A 24,665-nucleotide genomic window follows, 5' to 3' on the forward strand; every position below is an offset into this window, starting at 1 on the left:
CGAGAAGGCATTTAGGTGCACACACCATGTCTGGCTGAGTGCGTATCTGAACCCAAGATCTTTGTGTGATAACACACGGTTATGATCCTCCAAAGGAAGCTTATTAACCGAATAATTTATGATTATCGCTGAGTCCGCCCTCATCCAAGATTACTCAGGCATGTGGAATGAATGGAAGCGTGTGGAAGTGTTGAGTTGTGACACGAAATGCTTTTATGCATGCCTGAAAATGGAGAGCTGAGCGGATGCAGTGGGAAGCTGGTGCATAGAGCAGGTCACAGGAACTGACAGCAGCTAAATGAAGATTAATTAAATTTACTTCTCTGCACGGTCGCCTCGAACTACACATATTTGCAACAAAATAACGGATCAAATGCACATCAGTTTCCAGGAACACGATTGAACATCTGGGGTAGAATAGGTCTTCAGCAACCCATTCTTGCTGTAAAAGGCGACTATGCTTGTCGTAAGAGCTGACTAATGGGATCGAGTGGTCAGACTCACTGACTTGGTTGATGCATGTCATCATATCCCAACTGTGTGGATCGATGCTCATGATGTCAATCACTGGATTGTCTGGTCCAGACTTGATTATTTTCAGACCGCTTGAATATTGCTAAATGTGGCGTTAAAAAACAAACGACATCAACCATCCAGAATATTTTTTTTAAAAAGCCTGAAGACAAAGTCTCATTATTACATCATCAGGAACAGATTATTCAATTTTTTAAATAAATACCACATCTCCAGCCCTCTAATGAACATATTGTCAGCCCCTAGGAGAATGTACCTATTGACAGTATGGTGTCTGTGGGATACAGGTCCACATGACCTGTCTGTCTCAGTGCAGTGGTTGGATGCTGTGCATGCTGCTGCCGTCAGAGGGTGGGGGGGGGGGGATTTACATAACGTAATAATGTCAGCATGCATACTGATGCTCTTGGTCTTCATGTTGAGGAATTTTAAATCAAACATATTCAAGTACTTTATGGTGTCAGTGCTGGGTCAGATGCAGGTCATTTCAAGGTGAATGGCATATTAGGAAGGTGAAGGTCGAGCAGGAATAAGCAAATGTAGTTTTACTGTGTCGGATTAATCAGGACATTTGCACAACTTCAAGTAAAGAATATTCAAGGGTTTAGGAATTCTGCCCATATCCCCCACCAAAAGTTATTTTGTCCGTAGTTCCTAACGCTCGATCTTTCTTCAATTACCTTGTCCAATATGGTTATTATTATGTGTTTCTTACTGTTAATTAAGGGAGGATACGGTCGGAAGTCTTACCAGGAAAAGCCCATTTCTCGTGCCCCTCCAGGATGTTGCTGGTATATTGCCAAAAGCGGTACTCACTCACTTTTGAGAAAAATGTACCAGAGAAACATTAATGTTATATAGGTAGTGTCGCCTTTGATATAGCACTGTTGTTAGTCTATCATAAATTGGGGTGATCGGGTAGCTTAGTGGTTAAATTGTTCGCTCATCACGCCAAAGACCAGGGTTCGAATCTCGACATTGGTATGATGTGTGAAGCCCACTTCTAGTATCCCCTGCCGTGATGTCGCTGGAATATTACTCACTATCTGAAAGTATAGAAGTTAGTCACAGCACTTAAACAACTGTTGTAAGCCTGTGTTAAAGAGTAGATGATTATAGCACTACAACTGTTGTCAGTCTATGTGAAAGTGCAGATAATTGTAGCACTACAACTGTTTGTCACTCAAAGCTAAAGTGAAGATGATTGTAGCATTTTGTTTTGTTTGTTTGTTGTTTAACGCCTCACTCAGCAATATTCCAGCTATATGACGACGGTCTGTAAATAATCGATTCTGGACCAGACAATCCAGTGATTGACATCATGAGCATCGATCCACGCAATTGGGATCAATGACATGCATCAACCAAGTCAGCAAGCCTGACCACCCGATCCTGTTAGTTGCCTTTTGCGACAAGCATAGTCGCCTTTTTACGGCAAGTATGGGTTGCTGTAGACATATTTTACCCCGGATCTTCACGGGTCTTAAAACTGTTGTCAGTCTACATAAAGTGCAGATGATTGTAGCACTACAACTGTTGTCAGTCTATGTTAAAGTGTAGATGACTGTAGCACTACAACTGTTGTCAGTCTACGTTAAAGTGTAGATGACTGTAGCACTACAACTGTTGTCAGTCTACATAAAGTGTAGATGACTGTAGCACTACAACTGTTGTCAGTCTACGTTAAAGTGTAGATGATTGTAGCACTACAACTGTTGTCAGTCTACGTTAAAGTGTAGATGATTGTAGCACTACAACTGTTGTCAGTCTACGTTAAAGTGTAGATGAGTGTAGCACTACAACTGTTGTCAGTCTACGTTAAAGTGTAGATGATTGTAGCACTACAACTGTTGTAAGCCTGTGTTAAAGTGTAGATGAGTGTAGCACTACAATCACAGCTTAGAACTATTCAGTACTTATAGTTACAAGTTGACCCAGCATCTCCTCAATGGGAATCTGATGACTAGACTAGACTGGCTGTAGTATCCTTCTCATGTAGTTAATTTGTAATAAACCTCAACTCTGTGCAATTTGATTTTCTATGATCTATTGAGTTTACTGAATCCTTGGTCAATATATACCTAATAAGACCAGGCTGATATGAGGTTATTAACCCTAGGGCTACCTTCTTGCACTCTACAGTTGCAACATCTGCCAACAGTCTTTTGAATGGTAGAAGCACTAAGCTCTTGACAAGGGCGTCTCTACACGTCACTGTTATAAATCATGCGCGTTCGTTATTTTTATTGCCAGTATGAAATGTTTTCAAATTTCTTATGTTTTTTCAAGCATTCTCTGTTACCCGTAAAATAACTTGCTTGAAACTGACTTTGTACTGAGTTGAGTATGTGCCCAGATGCCTTTGTTGGTATTGTTGGTATTTTGGAATTATGGGTATTTTGAAATTTTTGGTATTATTGGTATTTTGGAGAAAACAATAAGGAGTGTTCCTCCTTCTTAAAAAGTCCTATTTTGTCTGAAGTATATTACGTGTGACCTTTCTTCAGTCATCTTGTCCAATATGGTTATTATTATATGTTTCTTACCGTTGAGGGAGGATACAGTCGGAAGTCTTACGAGGAATTGTTTTCTCGAGCATCTACTTAAAGTCCTGCGTGTCAGTAATTTTTATTGCCAATAAAAAATGTTTTTCAAATTTGCAGTCATGCGAATAAGTCTCTGTTACCTGTAGAATGACATGCTTGAAACTGACTAGAGCTTGTTCAGTGTGTGTCCTGGTATGCTGGGTATTCTTGGTATTGAGGGGAAAATATAAAGTGTTTCTCCTTCAAAATCAGTCCTCTCATGTTTGGGAAGGGAGGATAGGGTAGCCTAGTGGATAAAGTGTTTGCTAATCATGCAGACGGACCTGGTTCGATTGCTCACATGGTTACAGTGTGTGAAGTCCATTTGCTGGAATACTGCTAAAAGCAACGTATAACAATACACTCACTTTTGAGGCAAATGTGTCAGAGAAAAACTAAACTTACATCGCTAATGTCACCTTTGATATAACGTTGGTCCTTGGCCCCTTTTCATAAAGCAATGATAGAGCTACGTCTGTTGTAAGTCTGTGTTAAAGTTCCCATAGTCCTTGAACTACGATCGCTTTGTGCAACGGGGTAGAACTGCTCTGGTACAAGTGCACTTGTCAGTGGGGTATGTCTCAAAACTTATGTTTTGTGTCCGACATCAAACTTTTGAACTGGTTGCTTAGCATGATAGACGAAAACTATGGGGGGTTTTGAAATTAAACTTTGCAGGGAGTCACATCAAGTTTGTTTCAATTTACAAGGATATGGACACTCTCAGTGGTTTATTTCAGGCAACAGCAATCAAATACTTGCTTTATGATGCTAATCGTGTGAGTGACAGATGCTACCGGCAGGACAGGGCATGCTTACCCTTATCACAAACACCTGGTGTCATCATTGATTTTCAGTCATCCATTCATATAATGTTCACGCCTATTGTGCCTATTTTCGCCAATTGGAATCTATTTTGACGCATACCGTATTCGATGTAATAAGCGCCCAGGGCGCACTCAAAATTAGAAATAGGGGGCTCTTATTAGAATATTATTTTGAGTTGAAAGATCGTAAATTTCCTGGTTTATGCTGACAGCCTGAAATGTTTATATACGACAGATATATTTTTCCAGGATTTAATTGCCCATAATTAATGGTGCATATAACATACGAGTGCATATTATACACAAATAAATAAGTCTTGTGTACGTAAACCAATTGGAAGGGGTGCCGATTGAGATTGTTCACTAGCCAATATATTGGCAAATATCGCTGTGGGCGCTTATTAGAGCAGAGCGTTTATTACGTCGAATACGGTAATCGAGATTAGTTCACATTTTGTATTCCTTGATAACTGACAAAGATCTGTAAAAAAAATCTGCATTTTTTATTCTGCATCGATGATTACGCCATTCAGTATCATTATGCTTAGCAAGCTGTGGCAGTTTAAATATGGAAGTACTTCATACTTGGTGCATACAAATGTGACAGATCCAGATCACTTATTGAGCTATCGAGTTTTTACTCAAAGGTTTCTATTTTGATTGGGTTATTACATTTTTCTTTGGGTAACCAATATTTATTCACTCATCTATTCATCACTCTATTGGGTTTTTCCCTAAATGAGTAAGTATTTTGACATTTAAAAAAAATGAAATAATGTTTTAGATGTAAATAACGGTTCATAAATATAGGCTTACTAAATTAGCTCGTAAATGTGTTTCGGAAATTAGCTCTGTTGTAAGACGTAAGAGGCTTCATTGGGTATTTACTCGTGTTGTTTTCAAACAATCGAGTTTTGCATTTAATGAAAGGGTTTCTGTATGCAAGTTAATTGAAAGTAATTGGGTTTTGAATGGGTATTTTACGCAAATTCGAGCTAATCTGTAGCTCTGTGAGAGTTAAAATCCTGTTTATTACAGGTGAAATTCAAAATTCAATGATATTTGTATTTTTCTGTATATATATCATGCAGTATCTGTCAACATCTTTTATTCAAATGAAAAGAATAACAGACTTTTTTGAACATGGAAATTATTCTCCACAACTGAAATTATTATTCTGATAACTGCTTACTACTGTTATTTGAAATAATTTCTTCAAACATTGGGATATGGTTTACATGATTTGCATTTTAGCAGTTTAAAATACCCTATTCGACGTAATAAGAGCCCCGCTCTAATAAGCGGCCACAGCGATATTTGCTAATATATTGGCCAGCGAACAATCCTAATTAGCACCCCTTCCGATTGATCAATGTACACAAGACTTATTTATTCGTGTATAATACGCATTCATGTGTGCACATTTAATCATGGGCAATTAAATTCTTGAAAAATATATCTGTTTTTTGTACATAAACATTTCAGGCTGTCAGCATAAATCACAGAATTTATCTTTTAACCCGTTTCTTTCACTAAAATAATACTCGAATAAGAGCCCCCTATTTCTAATTTTGAGAGCGCCCTGGGGGCTTATTACGTCAAATACGGTATTGTTTGAATGAGACCAATGAGACCAATATTATTACTGAGACCATAGTTGTTAGAGCTATCCATCCCTTGTCACGATACGGCTGAAATATTGTTGATGTTACGTTGAATTTCTCTCACTCACTCACTAAAGCTATCCCTCTCAACAAATAAGGTCTCCTGTCATAAGCCAACACTCACGCCCCAAAACCCGCCCACCACGCACCCCCCACCCATCCACCCATCCACCCAACCCCCCCTTCTCTTGCAGCCTACATCTGTCCCCTTATAATGGGGTAGTCGAAATAATACACAATTGTGGAGGGGTATGTGTTAAAATGGACATTTTATAACAAAATATAAAGTGGTTTTGCATTCTGTGTTTTCGGGGAAGGTCATGAAAAAAATGAAATAGGACATGGGGAGGGTCATCCAAAAATATGACAAGTCTAAGGGGGGGTGGTCATTATTTTCTGTACATTAGGGCATCAAAACCCTCTGACCCACCCCCACCACCCCCGTAATAAATGACCGGTCCCTTAAAACAGGTCTGGGTTTGATTCCATGACAGTTTCTTCATCCCTCCAAGCTAGACACAAAATAGTAGCACGAGCCATTGCATAAGGTTTCAATTACAAGGGGAAAAGTATTCTCGTGACTTTGAAGTTGTCGACTGTTATATTTATCAATTCTAAAAGGACCTGCGCCCAGTTGGCCTGATGAACCAGATACCTGTATAGCAGGATGGTGAAACTCGGGAAGGTTATTCTGTCTCCTGCAGTTGGGAACGGCCACATCCTAATGACTTCTGCAGGAACGGCTCTTCTAAGACCCTCAGGACAGCAGAACCAAATGATTTCCTTTGATACGCCATAAATAGCAGTTCCAGACCAGTCCTGTCTCCACCAGCTTCGTATTAATATCGCCAAGGTCTAAATTTAGGTTTCTTGAAGAAGGAATCTATCTCTCACTGCTAAAGATACCTTTTCAGATTATTTCGACCTCATGTTATCGTTGCTGTTGCATTCTGGGAGTATGAATAACGAGAAAAGAATGTTAATATGCTCATAAGATTAGTGGAGATGCATGGGGGTGTTTGTTCGAGTTTGCTGTTCTGACCAACTTCAGGTTGAGTCTGTGTAACACGATGTAAACAGTTTCATAAGGCTATGTACTTACTGTTATCGTGTTCCAGGAGGATTTATTGCCAAACTATTTGCACTTGTTGGAGGCAGGCAGGAAGGGATATTGATTCAGTTCAGTACGTTCAGGGGTTACAGGTGGAACTTGGATCAATGGCAAGTTCGGATCCATGGTAGGCCTCGGGTTCATGGTAGGCCTGGGGTCATGGTTAGTCTCGGATCCATGGTAGGCCTGGGGTTCATGGTAGGCCTGGGGTCCATGGTAGGCCTGGGGTCATGGTTAGTCTCGGATCCATGGTAGGCCTGGGGTTCATGGTAGGCCTGGGGTCCATGGTAGGCCAGGGGTCATGGTTGGCCTCGGGTCATGGTAGGCCTCGGATACATGGTAGGCCTTGGGTCATGGTTGGCCTCGGGTCATGGTAGGCCTCGGATCCATGGTAGACCTCGGGTCATGGTAGGCTTTGAGTTTATGGGAGGCCTCGGGTCAATAGTAGGCCTTGAGTTTATTGGAGGCCTTGGGTCAATGGTAGGCTTTGAGTTTATGGTAGGCATCAGATCAATGGTAGGCATTGGGTTTATGGTAGGCATCAGATCAATGGTAGGCTTTGGGTTTATGGGAGGCCTCAGATCAATGGTAGGCTTTGGGTTTGTGGTAGGCATCAGATCAATGGCAAGCCTTCAGTTTGTGGTAGGCCTCAGATCAATGGTAGGCCTTGAGTTAATGGTAGACTTCAGATCAATGGTAGGTCTTGAGTTTATGGTAGGCCTCAGATCAATGGTAGACTTTAGGTTTGTGGTAGGCCTCAGATCAATGGTAGGCCTCAGATCAATGGTAGGCTTTGGGTTTATGGTAGGCCTTAGATCAATGGTAGGTCTTGAGTTTATGGTAGGCCTCAGATCAATGGTAGGCTTTTCTTTCTTTTTTTATGGTATGCTAAGCAAACAGATCGACACTAAAACAGATGAAGCAAACACATATCACCATACAGGTACACAAATCCAACTTAGTTTATTTCAACTTACACAGTTAGGCTAGCCTGTTGTGAAGTAAATTAGGCACTGATCATGTTATAAAATACAGTTAGTGAGTGAGTTGGGTTTAACGCCGCTTATAACAGTATTCCAGTTATATCACGGCGTGTCAGCTTAATGTGGGAGGAAAGCCCGAAGTGATGCAGGCCTCAGACGTTTACCACTTCGGTGAAACCCACGAGCAAGGGTATGGTGCTTACAGAAACATAATCGTGGCGAACCCACAATCACAGGTTTCTGGCATGCCAAAGGGACGCAACTCTGCACAGCAAATCGTTGCACATTAGACGACTGGGCCACCCGTGCCCCCTTATAAAATATAAAACATAGTGTTTTTATCATAAAGTAGATAGTGATCCTGTTATAAAGTCCCGGGATATTGCCTGATTCTAAAATAAGGACAGGTTGTTATTAATACAAATTAAGTAGCTGTTATATTACCGCCCCCGGTGACGATTACTGCTTGTTTACGGTGACCTTGACAATCCCAGGAATGAACCTGACATCTGTTTGGTTCGGTGGCAATTATATATGGATAAAACTATTATTGTGATAGAATTACATGATTGCATCTGATTCTTATCATTAACATAGTCAGGGATGAGGCTGTGGATGTTGGATGAATTACAAAAGTACTTCTGTTGACAACAGATAACCTGCTTCACTGCTCATGCTGAACGGCCTTGTATATAACTACAACAACATGTTGATACAAAACAATAACATATGATGGAATATGAGCTCGTATTTACCTATTCCGAACTTGTGTGATTGAAGAAGACAAAATGCTGAAATTTAATTTGTATTCTTTTTAAATTTGTGATTATTATCATTTTATTAATATAAACATATTTTTCTCTACGTTATAAAATAAGTGAGATATTTATATGTTTACTGTCAATATGACTTCCTGACATTACTCGGACAGTTATCAGGAACGTTGGGCAAGTGACTTTGTTTGAAATGTGCCTCTATTCACCCAGTAATGAATGGGTACCCAGTTGGATGAGATGGCAATGTGGTTGTTAACAGGCAACTTGGGTAGTATACTCCCCAGGGAGCTGAGAATGATTCTTGAGTGTTTTGTTTGTTTTGTTTGTTGTTTAACGCCACACTCAGCAATATTCCAGCTATATGACGGCGGTCTGTAAAATAATCGAGTCTGGACCAGTCAATCCAGTGATTGACATCATTGGGATCGCAATTGGGATCGATGACATGCATCAACCAAGTCAGCGAGCCTGACCACCCGATCCCGTTAGTCACCTTTTACGACAAGCATAGTCGCCTTTTACGACAAGTATGGGTTGCTGAAGACCTATTCTACCCCGGAATCTTCATGGGTCGATTCTTGAGTGTACACTGACTGGGGTAATAATAGCACTTTGAGCATGCCCTGTGTGGTGTGGAAATATGCGCAATATAAATAGCCTATTATGATAAAATAATGGTTTGAAATACAAGTAGGATTAATTAATTAACACTTGATGGACTGTTACGCCCAAAGGTTTTCTAAGATACCAGTCGTGTTCCTTTCACTAATCCCCAAAACAATGGGGAAATAATTGTCACAGCTATAATATTTCAACTGTTACAAATTATTCAAGCTTGTAGAAGATTATTTGATATAGCTACTTCCTTGTTGAGACATGCCAGAAGTTTTTTTGACACATTTTGACGATTTGACATGTATATGGAGAAAGGACAGGCATGCTGACAGAAAGACGTGCCAGACTTAATTGTCAGACCGAGTCAGGCTGGCATGTCCCACCAAGACACATACATCTTTGTTAGAAGCCATTTTGTTATGATATGCTCAACTCTATAAAAAAGGGAACATGAAAGGGAAGCACTGGTTGGTCATGTCTTGTATGCAGAAGATGGATAATAAATAAATAAATAAATAAATAAATAAAATAATAAAACAGGTTGCACTTTTTTCTCAAAGCCTGTGACATTATTACCCCATTGAACAGGTTACTGTTTATTCCAATTGCATTCTCAGCTCCCTGGGGAGAATACAACCCAAGTTGCCCATAAGGTACAGGATTGCATTCATATTACCTTCTCATCCTACTAGGTACCCATAGCTGCTGGATGTAAAGAACCAAATTTTGAACAAAGCCACTTGGCTGGGTAGACAACACATGTTTTTCAGTGTGAGGAAGACAAGCACTGGTTTGACATTAGGTTATTGTGATGATACAGGGGCGGTTGGGTAGCCCAGTGGTTAAAGCGTTCGCTCGTCACGCCGAAGACCCGGGTTCGATTCCCAACCTGGGTACAATGTGTGAAGTCCATTTCTGGTGTCCCCCGCCGTGATATTGCTGGAATATTGCTAAAAGTGGCGTAAAACCATACTCACTCACTCACTCATTGTGATGATACAATTGTTTTTATATTTAAACTATCAAAATCCTTAACAAGACACATCTGGAAGTTGTTCTGCAGTGGTGGGTCAGCAGGAAGTGTGTTTGCCCTTTATGGAAAAGGATCAGGGTTTGATTCCCTGGACCGGCTCCGTGGTCTAGTGGTAGAGCATCTGCCCGGAGATCGGAAGGTCAGGGTTTGATCCCTAGTTGTGTCATTCCAAGAGAGGTTAAAAGATGGCACTGACGATAACAGGGCCGATTGGTATTGTTATGTTGTTTACACAAACACTTTCAAGTTGTGGGTGCTCAGTGGTTGTATTGAGAGTAGGGGCTTAATTCTTTTGTTTTCGAGAAATTAGTTTAATAAACTGGAGAAGCCTGTATTTAAGTTTATTTAATTCTATTGTATTAACATACAATAGTGGCGGCAATGTTTGATGTTAAATTGAAACAAATTGGTGTGTTACTGCATAGGGGTATAAAAGTTGGTAAAAAAGTTGGTATATTTTTAGTGACTGACATTCTCATCATGAGTTTGAAACAAAAACATCATGCTTATGATGCGGCATTCATACTGCGAGTCGTGGCTCTAGCTGAGACATTTTCTCACGGGTTCATAATTCTATATACACCGATTCACAAAATGGTGCATCATTGTTGATGGCAACATAAAGATCATTATGAGATTAAAAAAACCCAACAGAAACAGGGGAGTGGATGACTCGTTTGTTAAATCTTTATCAACAAAGTTGGCGGGGGATATAGAAACAGGCTCCATCTGTCCGTCACGTTTCGTTTCTGGAGCATAACTCAGAAACTGTTCAATATTTTTTCATCAAACTTTGCAGGTATGTCAGGTACATGCTGAACTGGTGCCTTTTGCTATTTAGAAATTTTAGAAATTTTTATTTTTTTTACAATTTCCATGACAAGTTCCACCTCGGTTAAAAAAGATTAGGGTTTCTTTAGATTTAATTATATCATAAATTCTGCAACAGGGGTGGGGGATATAGCCACATTATTGGCAAACTCTTGTTAGAAATTATAACGACTTTTATAATTACAACATTTTTCATCTTATATTATTGACTATCTGCAAGTACCTGCACAGTCCTGCAGTCGACTTTGCGGTGTGTCTTTGCCTTTCACTTCCTGGTTCGGCTTATCTACGGGTCATATCTTGTTCTTTCATATTTCAATAGTCAAGTTAATACCTCGGGGTCGGCTTATAAGCATGTCGCTGTATAAGTGCATACCTGTGAAGACCCAGGGTAGAATAGGTATTCAGCAACCTGTGCTTGCCGTAAGAGGCGACTAACGGGATCGGGTGATCAGGCTCACTGACTTGGTTGATCCATGTCATCGTATCCCAGTTGCGAGGATCTATGCTCAGGATTTCAATCACTGGATGGTCTGGTCCAGACTTGATTACTTACAGACCGCCGCCATATAGTTGGAATATTGCTGAGTGCGGCGTTAAACAAACAAACAATATAAGTGCAATAATCTTGGACGAGATGCTAAACCCCATTTCACCTCACCTTTGATTCCTTGCATGCTCTTATTGTCCCACTGTAATACTGCAGTCTGTGTCGCATCCTCATCGAATGATTTTTCCAGAAAGTTGAAATAAAGTAATTGACTCAGGTTTAAATTTAAAATCTTTGATGTCCTGAAAACTGTTTGTCTTGAAGCAAAATATTTTGTCCCCGACATACCAGACACTACAACCCAAGAATAAAAAAAGGTCGTCTTTATCATTTTGTTTTATTTTTTAAAGAGATGATTATGTTGTACCTTTGATGATGCTGTAAAAGTGTGATGTATCTTAGCTTTGACATTCTGTTATTCTTAATTTGCACTCGTACTTCCATAAATCATATTTATGGGTGTCAATAAGTCCAACTATTTTTGGAGTAATTTACATCAAAGGATGTAGACTCAAATGTTTTCTGTTATGAAAGACAATGATATATGATTCAAACTGAAGTTGACTTTGTGTCTGGAAATAACTACCTCGGACAAAACAAACAATTCCGGACCAAAGCTAACCCCTATCTGTCTCACTTCTAGAAAAACAACAAACAAGATTAAACACTCTGAACTTGATCTCCCATTGTATTGCGTCATTCATCAAGCTAAATTCAGCCATTCCCAATAAAAGGTTATTGATTCATTAACTGCCTCTTCACCTTATATTCACCTGGTTGCCATGACAACATGTACCCAGGTAACCCGCTGCTTGTCCCAGGGGTCTAAGTCTCACTATGAAATATGCATCATGTTCAGGTTCCCACGGACTTGGTGGTTGTAATCGCTCATCAATGGCGGGATTATAGGTATTGAACCAAGGCATTATTTGTTAATGTCAACGCATTACCCTAAGTGACTCAGTGTCACTCGTGCGTACAGTGGAGTGACAGTTTTCCATTCAATGGGGTACTGTCGTCAAGACATGGGGGAGTGTTTGTTATGAAGTATCTGAACCTTGACCTTTTGTGTTGTGTACATATAACAGAATGTAACACCATGGTTCTTTTATTTGTTTGTTGTTTTGTTGTTGGTTTTTGTTTCCTTGTTGTTTTTTGGGGGTATTTGTTTGTTTTGTTTGGGGGGATTTACAGAATATTTAATGTTCAACTCTTTCTTATTCTTTTTTTAATAAAGATCCATTTTATTTCTCTTCCTTTTTTATCGTTGAAGCAAATTTGTGTTTGTATTAATTAAAAAAATAGAGATAATGTGTTTCTTAATGCGTTTATACCCAAGTACCAGAACCAGAAACATTAATCTGATCACAGATGTTGAGATTTTCTCTGTCAAACAATAAACATTAAATAGATTAATGACTATTCCAATGACATTAGTCTTAGTTCCAGTGAATTAATTCAAACACGGCTCTTTGTTGTTGTCTTTAATTTCCCACCCTTGTAGACCAAAAAAAAATATTTAAAAAAATATTTCTAGAAATACCATCATTCTGAAACATGGGGAATGTTGTCTCTCACAGACCATTTCATAGACTATTTACTTGGACACTGGGTTTTCGGGTTAGAATAGGTCTCAAGCAAGCTATTCTGTCCATTATGGATGAGCTAAATTTGGGTGTTTTGGATCAGAGACTTTGTTGATTGCGTGGTATTGATGACAACATGGATCATTGTTCATAATATCAATCACTGGATTGTCTCGTCACATACATAAATAATTGCTCAATGCCGTGTTAAACAACAAACATTTCCCAAGATAAACCTGGCTTTTTTGGTTTCAAATTTTTTGAAAGTTTTTTTTTTTTCAATAGTATGTTTCCTGAGAGCACATTGGCATATATTGTTTTGATGTTTAGAATTCAGTGTTGTAATAAAAATAAAAATATTGGTATGCGAGGCTATTTTGAAATGTCAAGTACAATGTATGTAAACACAGAAGTTATCCTTAATCAATTCCTGGAAATGGATTCCACAGACTGTTAAACATGTTAAACAAGCCCTGTCCCAATATAGCTCCATAGCTGGGTCTATTCACAAGAAATAACAGTGTGTGCTAACAGCCACATGGTCAGCATGTTACATTGTGTTACATTGTGTTACATTGATCACAGGGTTTGTGTAGGCATGTAATATAATGGTTATAGCCTCGCTCCCATTAGCACACAAAGTTTTTCAAATGTCAGCTTTCCAGAATGGCTGCCGATTGCGTGGGCATTTTGTCAAGGAAAGGCCAGAGCATCAGCACTCCACATCTTCATATTTCCATATTTACTGTCAATCAATAATCTGACAGCTGCTTGCTATTTTAGTCTATTTTAAACTGGTTGACGTGTATAAGTGATTGCGACCACAGATAGTCCCTTGTGTAGAGTTTAATGTTGGTGATTGTCTAGCTGATGGCATAACGCCGACACGTGGAAATTTCTAATGTGATTATGTTTTAATAAACTATGACGGTATCTTTAACTGCATCAATTAGATATGTGGTGGTATGGATATATAGACAGAATAACAAAAATACATGATCACATTTGGAAAATATCAAACACTGTTTATTCAGAGCAATTCACATGATTTGTTTGTTTGTTTGTTGTTTAATGCCACCCTCAGCAATATTCCAGCTATATGACGGAGGTCTGTAAATAATCGAATCTGGACCAGACAATCCAGTGATTAATATCATGAGCATCGATCCACGCAATTGGGATCCATGACATGCATCAACCAAGTCAGCGAGCCTGACCACCCAGTCCCGTTAGTCGCCTTTTACGACAAGCAGAGTCACCTTTTACGGCAAGCATATTTTGCTGAAGACCTATTCTACCCCGGAATCTTCACGGGTCGCAGTTAACATTAACATATTGCCTTTAAGAGTACAGACTTTATGTAGGAATATCATTTGCACTGTGAAAATATAATCTCAATACATATGGCTGAAGATAAATAAAAGTTGATTTCCTTGTTAGTTTGTTTATGCAGTTCTCTTGACAGTAAGGACAGGCTTCCAGACACTTGAGAATAAATTAAAAAATGAATCCGTCTCACGTCTAGAATGTTTTGCTGGTCCTAAAATTAAGCTGGCTCTATTTTGATTTTATGTTTTATTTTGTCGACATATATTTATATAGATAAGATAACTTTATCACTGTGACTAAATGTTAGTCTCTCGTAACTCCATATAGAGTGGCCCTACCTGATGTATGTTGTGTATGTATATTGCTGTATTTTATTTGGGTGAAACTTAAGTAAATTATGTCTGTCTGTCTGTCTCTGTAGATGAAAGCAACAACAAAACATCAACAACACAAAATATTTTTTTAATAGTGCGGGAATTCTTAGGATAGCAGACGTGATGTCATAACAATGTTTGAGGCGCTGGCTGCAAGTGAAATGTTTTGTTCGCCATCATGTTCGTTTTCTCATTGCGTCTTAAAAAGTACAGTATGGTCGAGTCCAGTGCAAACCAGTACAGTGTGGTGGGAACATTAATTATGAATATGCTCTTCAGTAGGCTAGTTGTGTGGTTAAATGCTCTGTCGACTCGTTAGAGCTCGTTAACTCCGCACAAACATGGAGCTGGCACCGAGCCAAGAAATGATGCAACTCCCCAGTCTGCAGTGGCTCAGTGATATAAGGGAGGTAACTCTAGCGAGAACAAAATATACTAATTTTATGCGCCTGAATGCATACATATATACCTGAGCATATGATATTTGAGAATGATACAATACACTACTACTCAATTACTATAGTTAATCTGTCATGGCTGGTGGGTATTACAACACACATGGGGCGGTCGGGTAGCCTAGTGGTTAAAGCGTTCGCTCGTCACGCTGAAGATCCGGGTTTGATTCCCGACATGGGTACAATGTGTGAAGCCCATTTCTGGTGTCCCCCGCCGTGATATTGCTGGAATATTGCTAAAAGCAGTGTAAAACCATACTCACTAACTCTCTGACTACAACACACAGACTTCCAATTGTAGGCATTCTTTAAATTGCTTCAAAAGTATGTAATGAAACTTCCTTTGAAAACAATACATAATAAAATCATTGAAAATGATTTATTTTTTTATATTTCAGGTGAGATTGTTGAAGACAACATGCTGTTTGTTTTATAATTCCATTTCTCATATTTAGTTTCATTTTTAAATTATATTTTTCAGGTGTTTGAGCTGACTGATTTCAACAAAAAGCACAAGTCTGTCAGTTTTAAGCCATTCAACTTTGCCTGCATCCTCAAGTTCTCTAAGAAGCAACAGGAAGAGAAGGTTTTCAAGGTAGCAATCTATCAACTTACAGGACCCGTGAAGATCCGGGGTAGAAAAGGTCTTCAGCAACCCATGCTTGCCATAAAAGGCAACTATGTTTGCCGTAAGAGGCAACTAATGGGATCGGGTGGTCAGGCTCACTGACTTGGTTGATGCATGTCATCGTATCCCAATTGCGTAGATCGATGCTCATGATGTCAATCACTGGATGGTCTGGTTCAGACTCGATTATTTACAGACCGCCGTCATATAGTTGGAATATTGCTGAGTGCGGCGTTAAACAACAAACAATCACTACAAAAAAAAAATATCCCCATAAAATTTTCATCGTGAAATCTGTTTCTCCAGGATGGGCTTGTGGACCAGCTGTACGAGCTACTACTGGAACAATTCAACAATCATGCTAGCTCCATCGGCTTCCCTGAACTCGTGCTGCCCGCCATGTTGCAGGTGAGGAAATGTTCTCGTTTTGTTTTGAAATAAATTATAAGCGATTGCAGTCTAAATAGCTGAGGATTTTACCAAATCCTATTTCTATATATTTTGGCTACTAATCTTGTTATAATAAGTCTGTTGTGATGTTTTTCCCTTTTGAATATCTTAATAATTGTTAGTCAGTCTGTTGAATAAAAGGGACCGATTTTCAGTCAATTTGTAAATTTGACTCACCGCAGCGAGTGAGCCCTAGCAGGCAGGGTTTGACAGCCAGGAAGTAGCCCCTTTAAGTGAAACTCCTCACAGACTCTCTTTCCAATACTTACAGCTGAAGGACTTTTTAAAGAAATGTAAGATCGCCAACTACTGCAAGCAGATTCGTCAGATTGTGGACAAGGTGGAAGATAATGTCAAGTTCATCACACAGCGCAGGAAAGCTGTAACCTTTGCTATCAGCGACTCCAAGGCTGTGGTATGAGCAGCTTCTAGTTACCGTATTTCGACGTAATAAGTGCCCCGCTCTAATAAACGCCCACCGCGATATTTCCTCATATATTGGCTAGTGAACAATCCCAATTAGCAACCCTTCCGATTGATTAATGTACACAAGACTTATTTATTCGCATATAATACGCACTCGTGCGATATATGCACACTTAATTATGGGCAATTAAATTCTGGAAAAATATATCTGTCGTACATAAACATTTCAGGCTGTCAGCATAAACCACGAAATTTATCTTTCAACTTTTTTTTTCACCAAAATAATATTCTAATTTTGAGAGCGCCCTAGGCGCTTATTACGTCGAATACGGTAATTGTGTGTTTCAGGGTTTAGTGTGTCTTGCATTTCAGGCCTGTAATGCAGTATCTATGCATTTTAATTTCAAGTTTATTAAAGAAGAAGGATGAATTTCTTGGGTAAACCTTGTTTAAATGTACAGTTAGACTTTCTGCAACATGCACTCTACCACCAAACTTGTCAGCATCAACACAAACACACATGAGTTATTCCCCTTGAAGTGTTCCTCATGTTGTTATCCAGCTTCTAAAATGGGTATTCAAAATTACAATATAATTGTCCCCTTTGTTTTTTGTTGCAAATTTCACATATTTCTGGAATCTTTTAAAGATTTTGTACAGCTTTATCTGTCAAACATTAGATTACTGGGAAAATATACAGTCCAATGATAATTATGTTACTTCGTAAAGATTAATTCTGTTCCTTTAAATCTAACAAAATATATGCAAATATGAACATTGTAATTTTTGGTATTGATTGATGACTTCAGGAAGCCTGGGAGCGACAGTGTTCAGCAGCATGTGCCCCCCTGACTAAGTACTACACCGGCTGGAGGAAGCTCCGTGACCGGGAGCTACAGCACGAGATCGCCGGAAAGGACAGGGTAGGTGGTTCTTCTACTGTGTAGGATGGACACATACATTAAGTGTTGTGCCAAAAACATTTTTGCCCCATAGCCCAATCTTGTCCTTCAGAGATTTATTGAGCAGAATTTAGTCTTAAGTTACGGATTATTTTTAGCTGAGCTTACAAAACCACAATAAATTTTCACAGACTCAAGCTTCAGACCAAGTCGCAGATTGTAAACAGGATCTGTTTCTGTTCGAGTCCGAGATTTGCACTTATTGTGTGCTTAGGTCAGTGAACACTGTATGTTTGTTAAATTGCAAGGACTTTTTAGTTTTCCTTCCATATTAAAGTGAGAATTTTTTCAATTGGAAAGAGGATTCCACCAAGCATACTCAAAAATGTGGGGGAAAATCATTTGCAAAATACAACAAAATTATTCCTGAATGCTAACTTGCATGTTCACAAACAGAGAATATTATATGAGTGTTCATGTCATGCTATGTTTATGACACTAGTGTCTAAATTCCCGTATTTCCCGAGCGAGGGCCAGAATTTAGGCATACTATCATTAACATAGTATTACATTAACTCAAATATAATGTTCTATTTATTGCTGAAGAAGATGCCTACATTCAGAGACAAATTTTAGTGTTAACCTATAAGAACAGCAAGTTGCAACGATAGCAGAGCTATGACATTCGTTCCTAGTATGAAGTCATTCTGAGTTCACGTCACAATAAGATTCGAATGATGTCAACAATGCGATCCAGATGACGGAGACAAGTTCAAACAACACACTGTTGTTGACGTGATATATGACCCTAGGGCATGTATGATTTTTATGAACCCCGATATGTTTGCCCTTGGAGGTAATTAGAAGAAATATTAGCGTATCTGCAGATCAGTAAACAATTGGTGAAACAGTACAGAGTGAATGAGTGAGTGAGTTAGTAGGGTTTTACGCTGCTTATAGCAATATTCCAACAATATCACGGCTGGGGACACCAGAAATGGGCTTCACAGATTGTACCCATGTCAGGAATCGAACCTTCGCTTGACGAACGAACGCTTTAACCACTAGGCTACCCAACCGCCCCTAGCAATATCATACGACGGGACATGATAAATAGGCTTCACACTTACGCTTGTGAGGAATCAAACCCTGACAAATATCATGATTACATTAATATTCCCATTACATAAATAGCCACATCACACAAAGAATCCTGGGTAGCCTAGCGGTTAAAGCGTTGGCTCGTCACATCGAAGGCCCCAGTTCGATTCCCCACATGGGTACAATGTGTGAAGCCCATTTTCCGGTGTCCATATTGTTAGATCCGTGGTCTAGTGGTAGAGTGTCCGCTCGGAGAGCGGAGGGTCTCGGGTTCGATCTCCGGCCGCGTCATACCAAAAGACGTTAAAAGATGGTTCGGCTCGGAGTCAGTATACTGTGTCTCAGTGGGGTATTCATGTTAAACTGTGGCATGGTACCTTAGTGGGCTAGCACTATAAATCAGCATCAGTCCGGACTAGTACAAGCAGCCACACACACGTGCATGCACGTCGCTATATAAGTGCAATAATCTTGGACGCGATGTTAAACCCAATTTCACCTCACCTCACCATATTGTTAGAATATTGCTAAAAGCGGCATAAAACCATACTCACTCACTCCTCCAGACCTGGATATAAGCCTATGCAGTATTGATGATTAAAGTTAGTTTGCTTGCCTTGTTTCTGCAGATAAGCTTGGACGACAACATCCCGACCATTGAGAGGCCAAAGGTCATCCCTAAAGCCACAGCAGAAGATCGGAAGGAATTCTCGGAGCTGTTTGATTCTGACAGCGATGAGTCCGACGATGATGAAACCAGGTATGGGACTGGGTGTTGTCACTCAGTAGATTGTGTTGTTATATGATAAAGCCTTGAAGTTGGCGGCCTGGACTTGATAGGCCTTGAATTTAGCAATTTTAACTTAAAATGACCTTGCATTTGGCAATATCGACTGGTTAAAGGCAATCAAAACAATCAGACAACAAACAATTTCTATCAATCTTATTAAAAGTAGGTCTACCTCTCTTTATCAAGATCTGACAAACACTCCATCTGACTCATCAAGTGAACTATCTAATCAGCCAATCAGTGCGGAGGCGACATATATGTGTATAGTTTAAAACCCTGTCTCTCTGAGTACCCTGGCATCTACACCCAAAAGGGAGCACAGGTGACCCAGTCGTCTAAGGCGCCGCGGTTCTCTGTGCAGCGTTGCATCCCTTGGGCACGCCAGAAACCTATGATTATGGGTTCGAATCCCGGTTCTTCTCGATTATATTTCTCGGTTTGTCAGCACCATACCCGTGCTCGTGGGTTTTACCAAAGTGGTAAATGTCTGAGACCTGCATCACTTCGGGCTTTCCTCCCACATTAAGCTAACACGCCGCGATATAACTGTAATACTGTTAAAAGCATTAAACCTAACTCACTAACTTACTCTTAACCCAAAAGGGAGCACCATCATAAAAATTAGTTGTATACTCTGTGTGTTTTCTTTCAAAATTCACTATCGACGTAGTAGAGAAATGAACAAGATTCAGCTAAAAATTCTGACATCTGATTGTCTCAAAACCTACGTATCCTACGATTTAGATTAGGAGGTTAAAGTTCACTCAGATTTACATGACATGACTTTTCATGGAGGGTTTGTCAGATCTGGATGTTAAGACTATCAAATTGGACGATCTGAGATTGTGCCAGTAAATTCCCCCTTCCATTATTGCACCTTGTTAAGCAATAATTCAATAAATCTGTCATTCTTCTACAGGTTTCTGCCCCGCAAGGAACGCCCTGCCAAGAAACAGAAGACATCCCCAGGAGACTCTGAGGATAGTCAGGATTACAGGTAAAGTTGTTTACCCAGAAAACAGTTCTACAGCAAATTCTTCTAATTCTGCAGCAAATTCTTCTAATTCTGCAGCAAGTAAAATAAAATTTGCAGCTAAACATCTAAAATTCTGTGAAAGATGACCATGAATTTAATGGTTAGAAAGTGTTTGTGTCAATTTATGTGTTATGTTTGTAACTGTTAATACAGACATGAAGGATTCTATGAAAGATGCCTATGATTTTAATGGTTAGAAAGTGTTTGTGTCAATATTATGTGTTATGTTTGTAACTGTTAATACAGACATGAAGGATTCTGTGAAAGATGCCCATGATTATAATGGTTAGAAAGTGTTTGTGTCAATATTACGTGTAATGTTTATAACTGTTAATACAGACATGAAGGTATATCATCATAATATGATATATCATGATGAGGTCTGGGGAAAGAATACCGGTAGTCTCCCTGTATCCCCTGCTCTTAGAGAGTGAGTGAGTTTGGTTTAATGCTGCTTTTAATAGTATTCCAGTTATATCGTGCATGTCAGCTAAATGTGGGAGGAAAGCCTGAAGTGATGCAGGTCTCAGACGTTTACCACTTTGGCAAAACCCACGAGCACGGGTATGGTGCTGACAAACCTAGAAACATAATCGGGGCGAACCGGGATTCAAAACCACAATCATAGGTTTCTGGCGTGCCCAAGGGACGCAAGTCTGCACAGTGAATCGCAGCGCCTAAGACAACTGGGCCACCCGTGCCCCTGCTCTTAGAGACGACTACCGAGGATCAGGTGGTCTTGTAGACGTGGCTGATAGTGTCATTGTATCTGATGGCTTGGATTGTTTCTAACTATTACTGACTCGATATTTTACAGGCATCTATGAAATAGCTGGAATAAAGTGCTGCATTAAACAAGATTCAGTCAGTTTATGAATGAGCAAGACAGGATTGATTACATCATAGTCTCAACTTTTGAATGTTTCAGTGATTTTGACAGTGATGAGTTGGAACAGCTAGCTCAGTCAGCCAGTGACGACGATGACGATGATGATGATGATGATGATGATGATGATGATGATGAGGAGGAGGAGGAGGAGGAGAAACCTCAGCCAGCACGAGGCAAGCAGAAGAAGGTGCCAAGCAAGCAGCAGAAGCAGACAGCAAAACCCGTGCAAATGGAGGATGACAGTGACCTTGACCTTGATGATGTCGTAGAAGATTTTGAAATGTCAGATTCCGATTGATATGTAAAGCTCTGAATGTGGGAGAGATGATAGATGCTTTTATGTTTCTTCATCACTATATACTAGTATGTGTCAGTGCAGATTAAATTTCTTTCCTCTTGTTTTAGAACTTTATCAAGTCTACAAAATAATATCGGCTTGGATTCTTTTGAGCAAAACTTTTTAAAATGTTTTATTTTTTGGTTTTGTTAACGTTATTGTTTTGAGAGGTCATTAGGCTCTTTAACATTGCCTCTTTTAGTCTGTACAACATTTTAATAATCATTGCAATAGGTCAAATATTATTCCAAAGAATTTGTTACGAATTATAGATATAGATGAAGCAGCAAGATTGTATAAAACCCACATATGCTTGGAAATATTTGTCAAGAATGAAATAAAGGTCATTAAGATGAAATGGTGTTGAAATTAACTAATTTTTTATTTGATTGTCAGTAACAATGGCATCTGCTGCACTTTTTTTTTAAAAATGGGAGATATAGCAATCAGTATGTCATCCGTCTGTACTCCTGTTTTCAGTTCCCAGAGCAGAACTCCCAAACAGTTGAATATTTCTTGATGAAATTTGCTACACAGATTAGTCAAAAGAAGTGTTTATTTGTTTGTTGTTTAACGCCACGCTGGCAATATTCCAACTATATGATGGCGGTCAGTAAATAATCGAGTCTGGACCAGACAATCCAGTGATTGACATCATGACCATCGATCCACGCAATTGGGATCGGTGACATTCATCAACCAAGTCATTGAGCCTGATCACCCAATCCCGTAAGTCGCCTCTTACGACAAGCATAGTTGCCTTTTATGGCAAGTATGGGTTGCAGAAGACCTATTCTACCCCGGATCTTCACGGGTGTTATGAAGTGGTTCATCACAACTGGAGCTGAAAAAATAGAAACTAAATCATTATATGAAGTGGTGTGTCACAACCAGAGCTGAAACATATGAGACCAAATCATTATATGAAGTGGTGTGTCAAAACCAGAGCTGAAACATATGAGACCAAATCATTATATGAAGTGGTGTGTCACAACCAGAGCTGAAACATATGAGACCAACTCATTATGTGAAGTGGTGTGTCACAACCAGAGCTGAAACATATGAGACCAACTCATTATGTGAAGTGGTGCTCACAACTGGAGCTGAAACATTAAAGAGCAGCTAATTAAATGAAGTTGTGCATTACAACTGCAGCTAAAAAACTAGAGACCAAATCATTCCATGAAATGGTGCATCACAACCGGAGCTGAAACATAGGAGACCAAATCATTATATGAAGTGGTGTGTCACCAGAGCTGAAAAATATGAGACCAACTCATTAAAATGAAGTGGCGTGTCACAACCAGAGCTGAAACATAAGCGACCAACTCATTTTCCAGGAAGTGGCGCTTCTCAAATTGATCTGAAACATTGAAAGACCAACTCATTAAAATAGGATTTTGCATGTCTGAACTCGATCTAAAAGATTAAAAACTAAATCATCGTTACTGGAGTTGGTACATTTCAATACAGTCAATAGAGTCTTGATTTTGTTTTCGCAATGATTCTTTGTTAGTGATATGCAAATCGTTATAAACCTCAACAAAAGTTACTTGCCAGAACGGGTACACACCACAGAGGTCCATAACTCCAAATCTTTGCACTGACTATTGTGCTAAAGTAATGGTCAAACGGAGACAGTGAATCTCTTCATTTTAATCTGTAGCGTGGAGCTTTTTAATATGTATCAATATAAGTGCAAAAGAGATGAGACTTCCAGACGACCTCAGCTGACACTACAACTGCCTTTCTACGGTAACTGGGGTATCATTGGGTGTGGACAGCACCCGCAACTCATTCTTACACTTCACCATGAATGCGGAAGGTTATACTTTCCCTACTACTCGGAACATTCGGACCAGCAAAATACACCCCTATATCTACTGACCACATTCTTCACAGGGAAAGTCCAGCATAACATAGCTTTCTCAGAATGGAGCCCACGTGACCACTGACAGTTGCAATGTGTAACCCATGTCCAGGCACCTTGGTCGTCTGGGTATAAAATACAATTGTAGAAAGACATGTTTACATTTAGTCAAATTCACCATGACTGCAGAAACTATATGGAGTTAAAGTAACACCAAGTTTACACCATGATATTGAAAAAATGTTTCTGTCTGGAAAAATAATCTACTTCATCTAAGTGATGCGTCTCAACTGGACCTAAATCATAAAAAACCCAGCTCATACTCGTAGGAAGTGTTACATCACAACTGGATCTGAAACATTAGAGATCACCTCATCATATGAAGTGGCACGTCACAACTGGAGCTGAAACATTAGAGATCACCTCATTATATGATGTGGCACGTCACAACTGGAGCTGAAACATTAGAGATCACCCCATCATAAGAAGTGGCACGTCACAACTGGAGCTGAAACATTAGAGATCACCCCATTATATGAAGTGGCACATCACAACTGGAGCTGAAACATTAGAGATCACCTCATCATATGAAGTGACACGTCACAACTGGAGCTGAAACATTAGAGATCACCTCATTATATGAAGTGGCACGTCACAACTGGAGCTGAAACATTAGAGATCACCCCATCATATGAAGTGGCACGTCACAACTGGAGCTGAAACATTAGAGATCACCTCATTATATGAAGTGGCACGTCACAACTGGAGCTGAAACATTTGACATCACCTCATCATATGAAGTGGTACGTCAGAACTGTATCTGAAACATTTGACATCACCTCATTATATGAAATGGCACGTCACAACTGGAGCTGAAACATTAGAGATCACCTCATCATATGAAGTGGCACGTCACAACTGGACCTGAAACATTAGAGATCACCTCATCATATGAAGTGGCACGTCACAACTGGAGCTGAAAC

The 24,665-nt window shown here is 39.5% G+C and overlaps 1 protein-coding gene across 1 annotated transcript in view; it reads left to right on the top strand.

The window, feature by feature from the left end:
• The window catches only part of LOC139470730 (nucleolar complex protein 2 homolog), a 233,703-nt gene extending 211,544 nt beyond the window's left edge, over nt 1-22,159 (top strand). The window contains exons 12-18 of the mRNA XM_071253004.1: nt 15,735-15,848; nt 16,188-16,289; nt 16,603-16,746; nt 17,567-17,680; nt 19,390-19,520; nt 20,470-20,547; nt 21,515-22,159. Of these exons, the coding sequence (XP_071109105.1) occupies nt 15,735-15,848; nt 16,188-16,289; nt 16,603-16,746; nt 17,567-17,680; nt 19,390-19,520; nt 20,470-20,547; nt 21,515-21,773 (942 nt within the window). The 3' untranslated portion in view covers nt 21,774-22,159. The remainder of the gene's footprint in view (nt 1-15,734; nt 15,849-16,187; nt 16,290-16,602; nt 16,747-17,566; nt 17,681-19,389; nt 19,521-20,469; nt 20,548-21,514) is intronic.
• The last annotated feature ends 2,506 nt before the right edge of the window (nt 22,160-24,665 follow it).

This window comes from Haliotis cracherodii, unplaced genomic scaffold (assembly GCF_022045235.1).
Source record: "Haliotis cracherodii isolate W230 unplaced genomic scaffold, xgHalCrac1.p SCAF_21, whole genome shotgun sequence".
NCBI lineage: Eukaryota > Metazoa > Mollusca > Gastropoda > Lepetellida > Haliotidae > Haliotis > Haliotis cracherodii.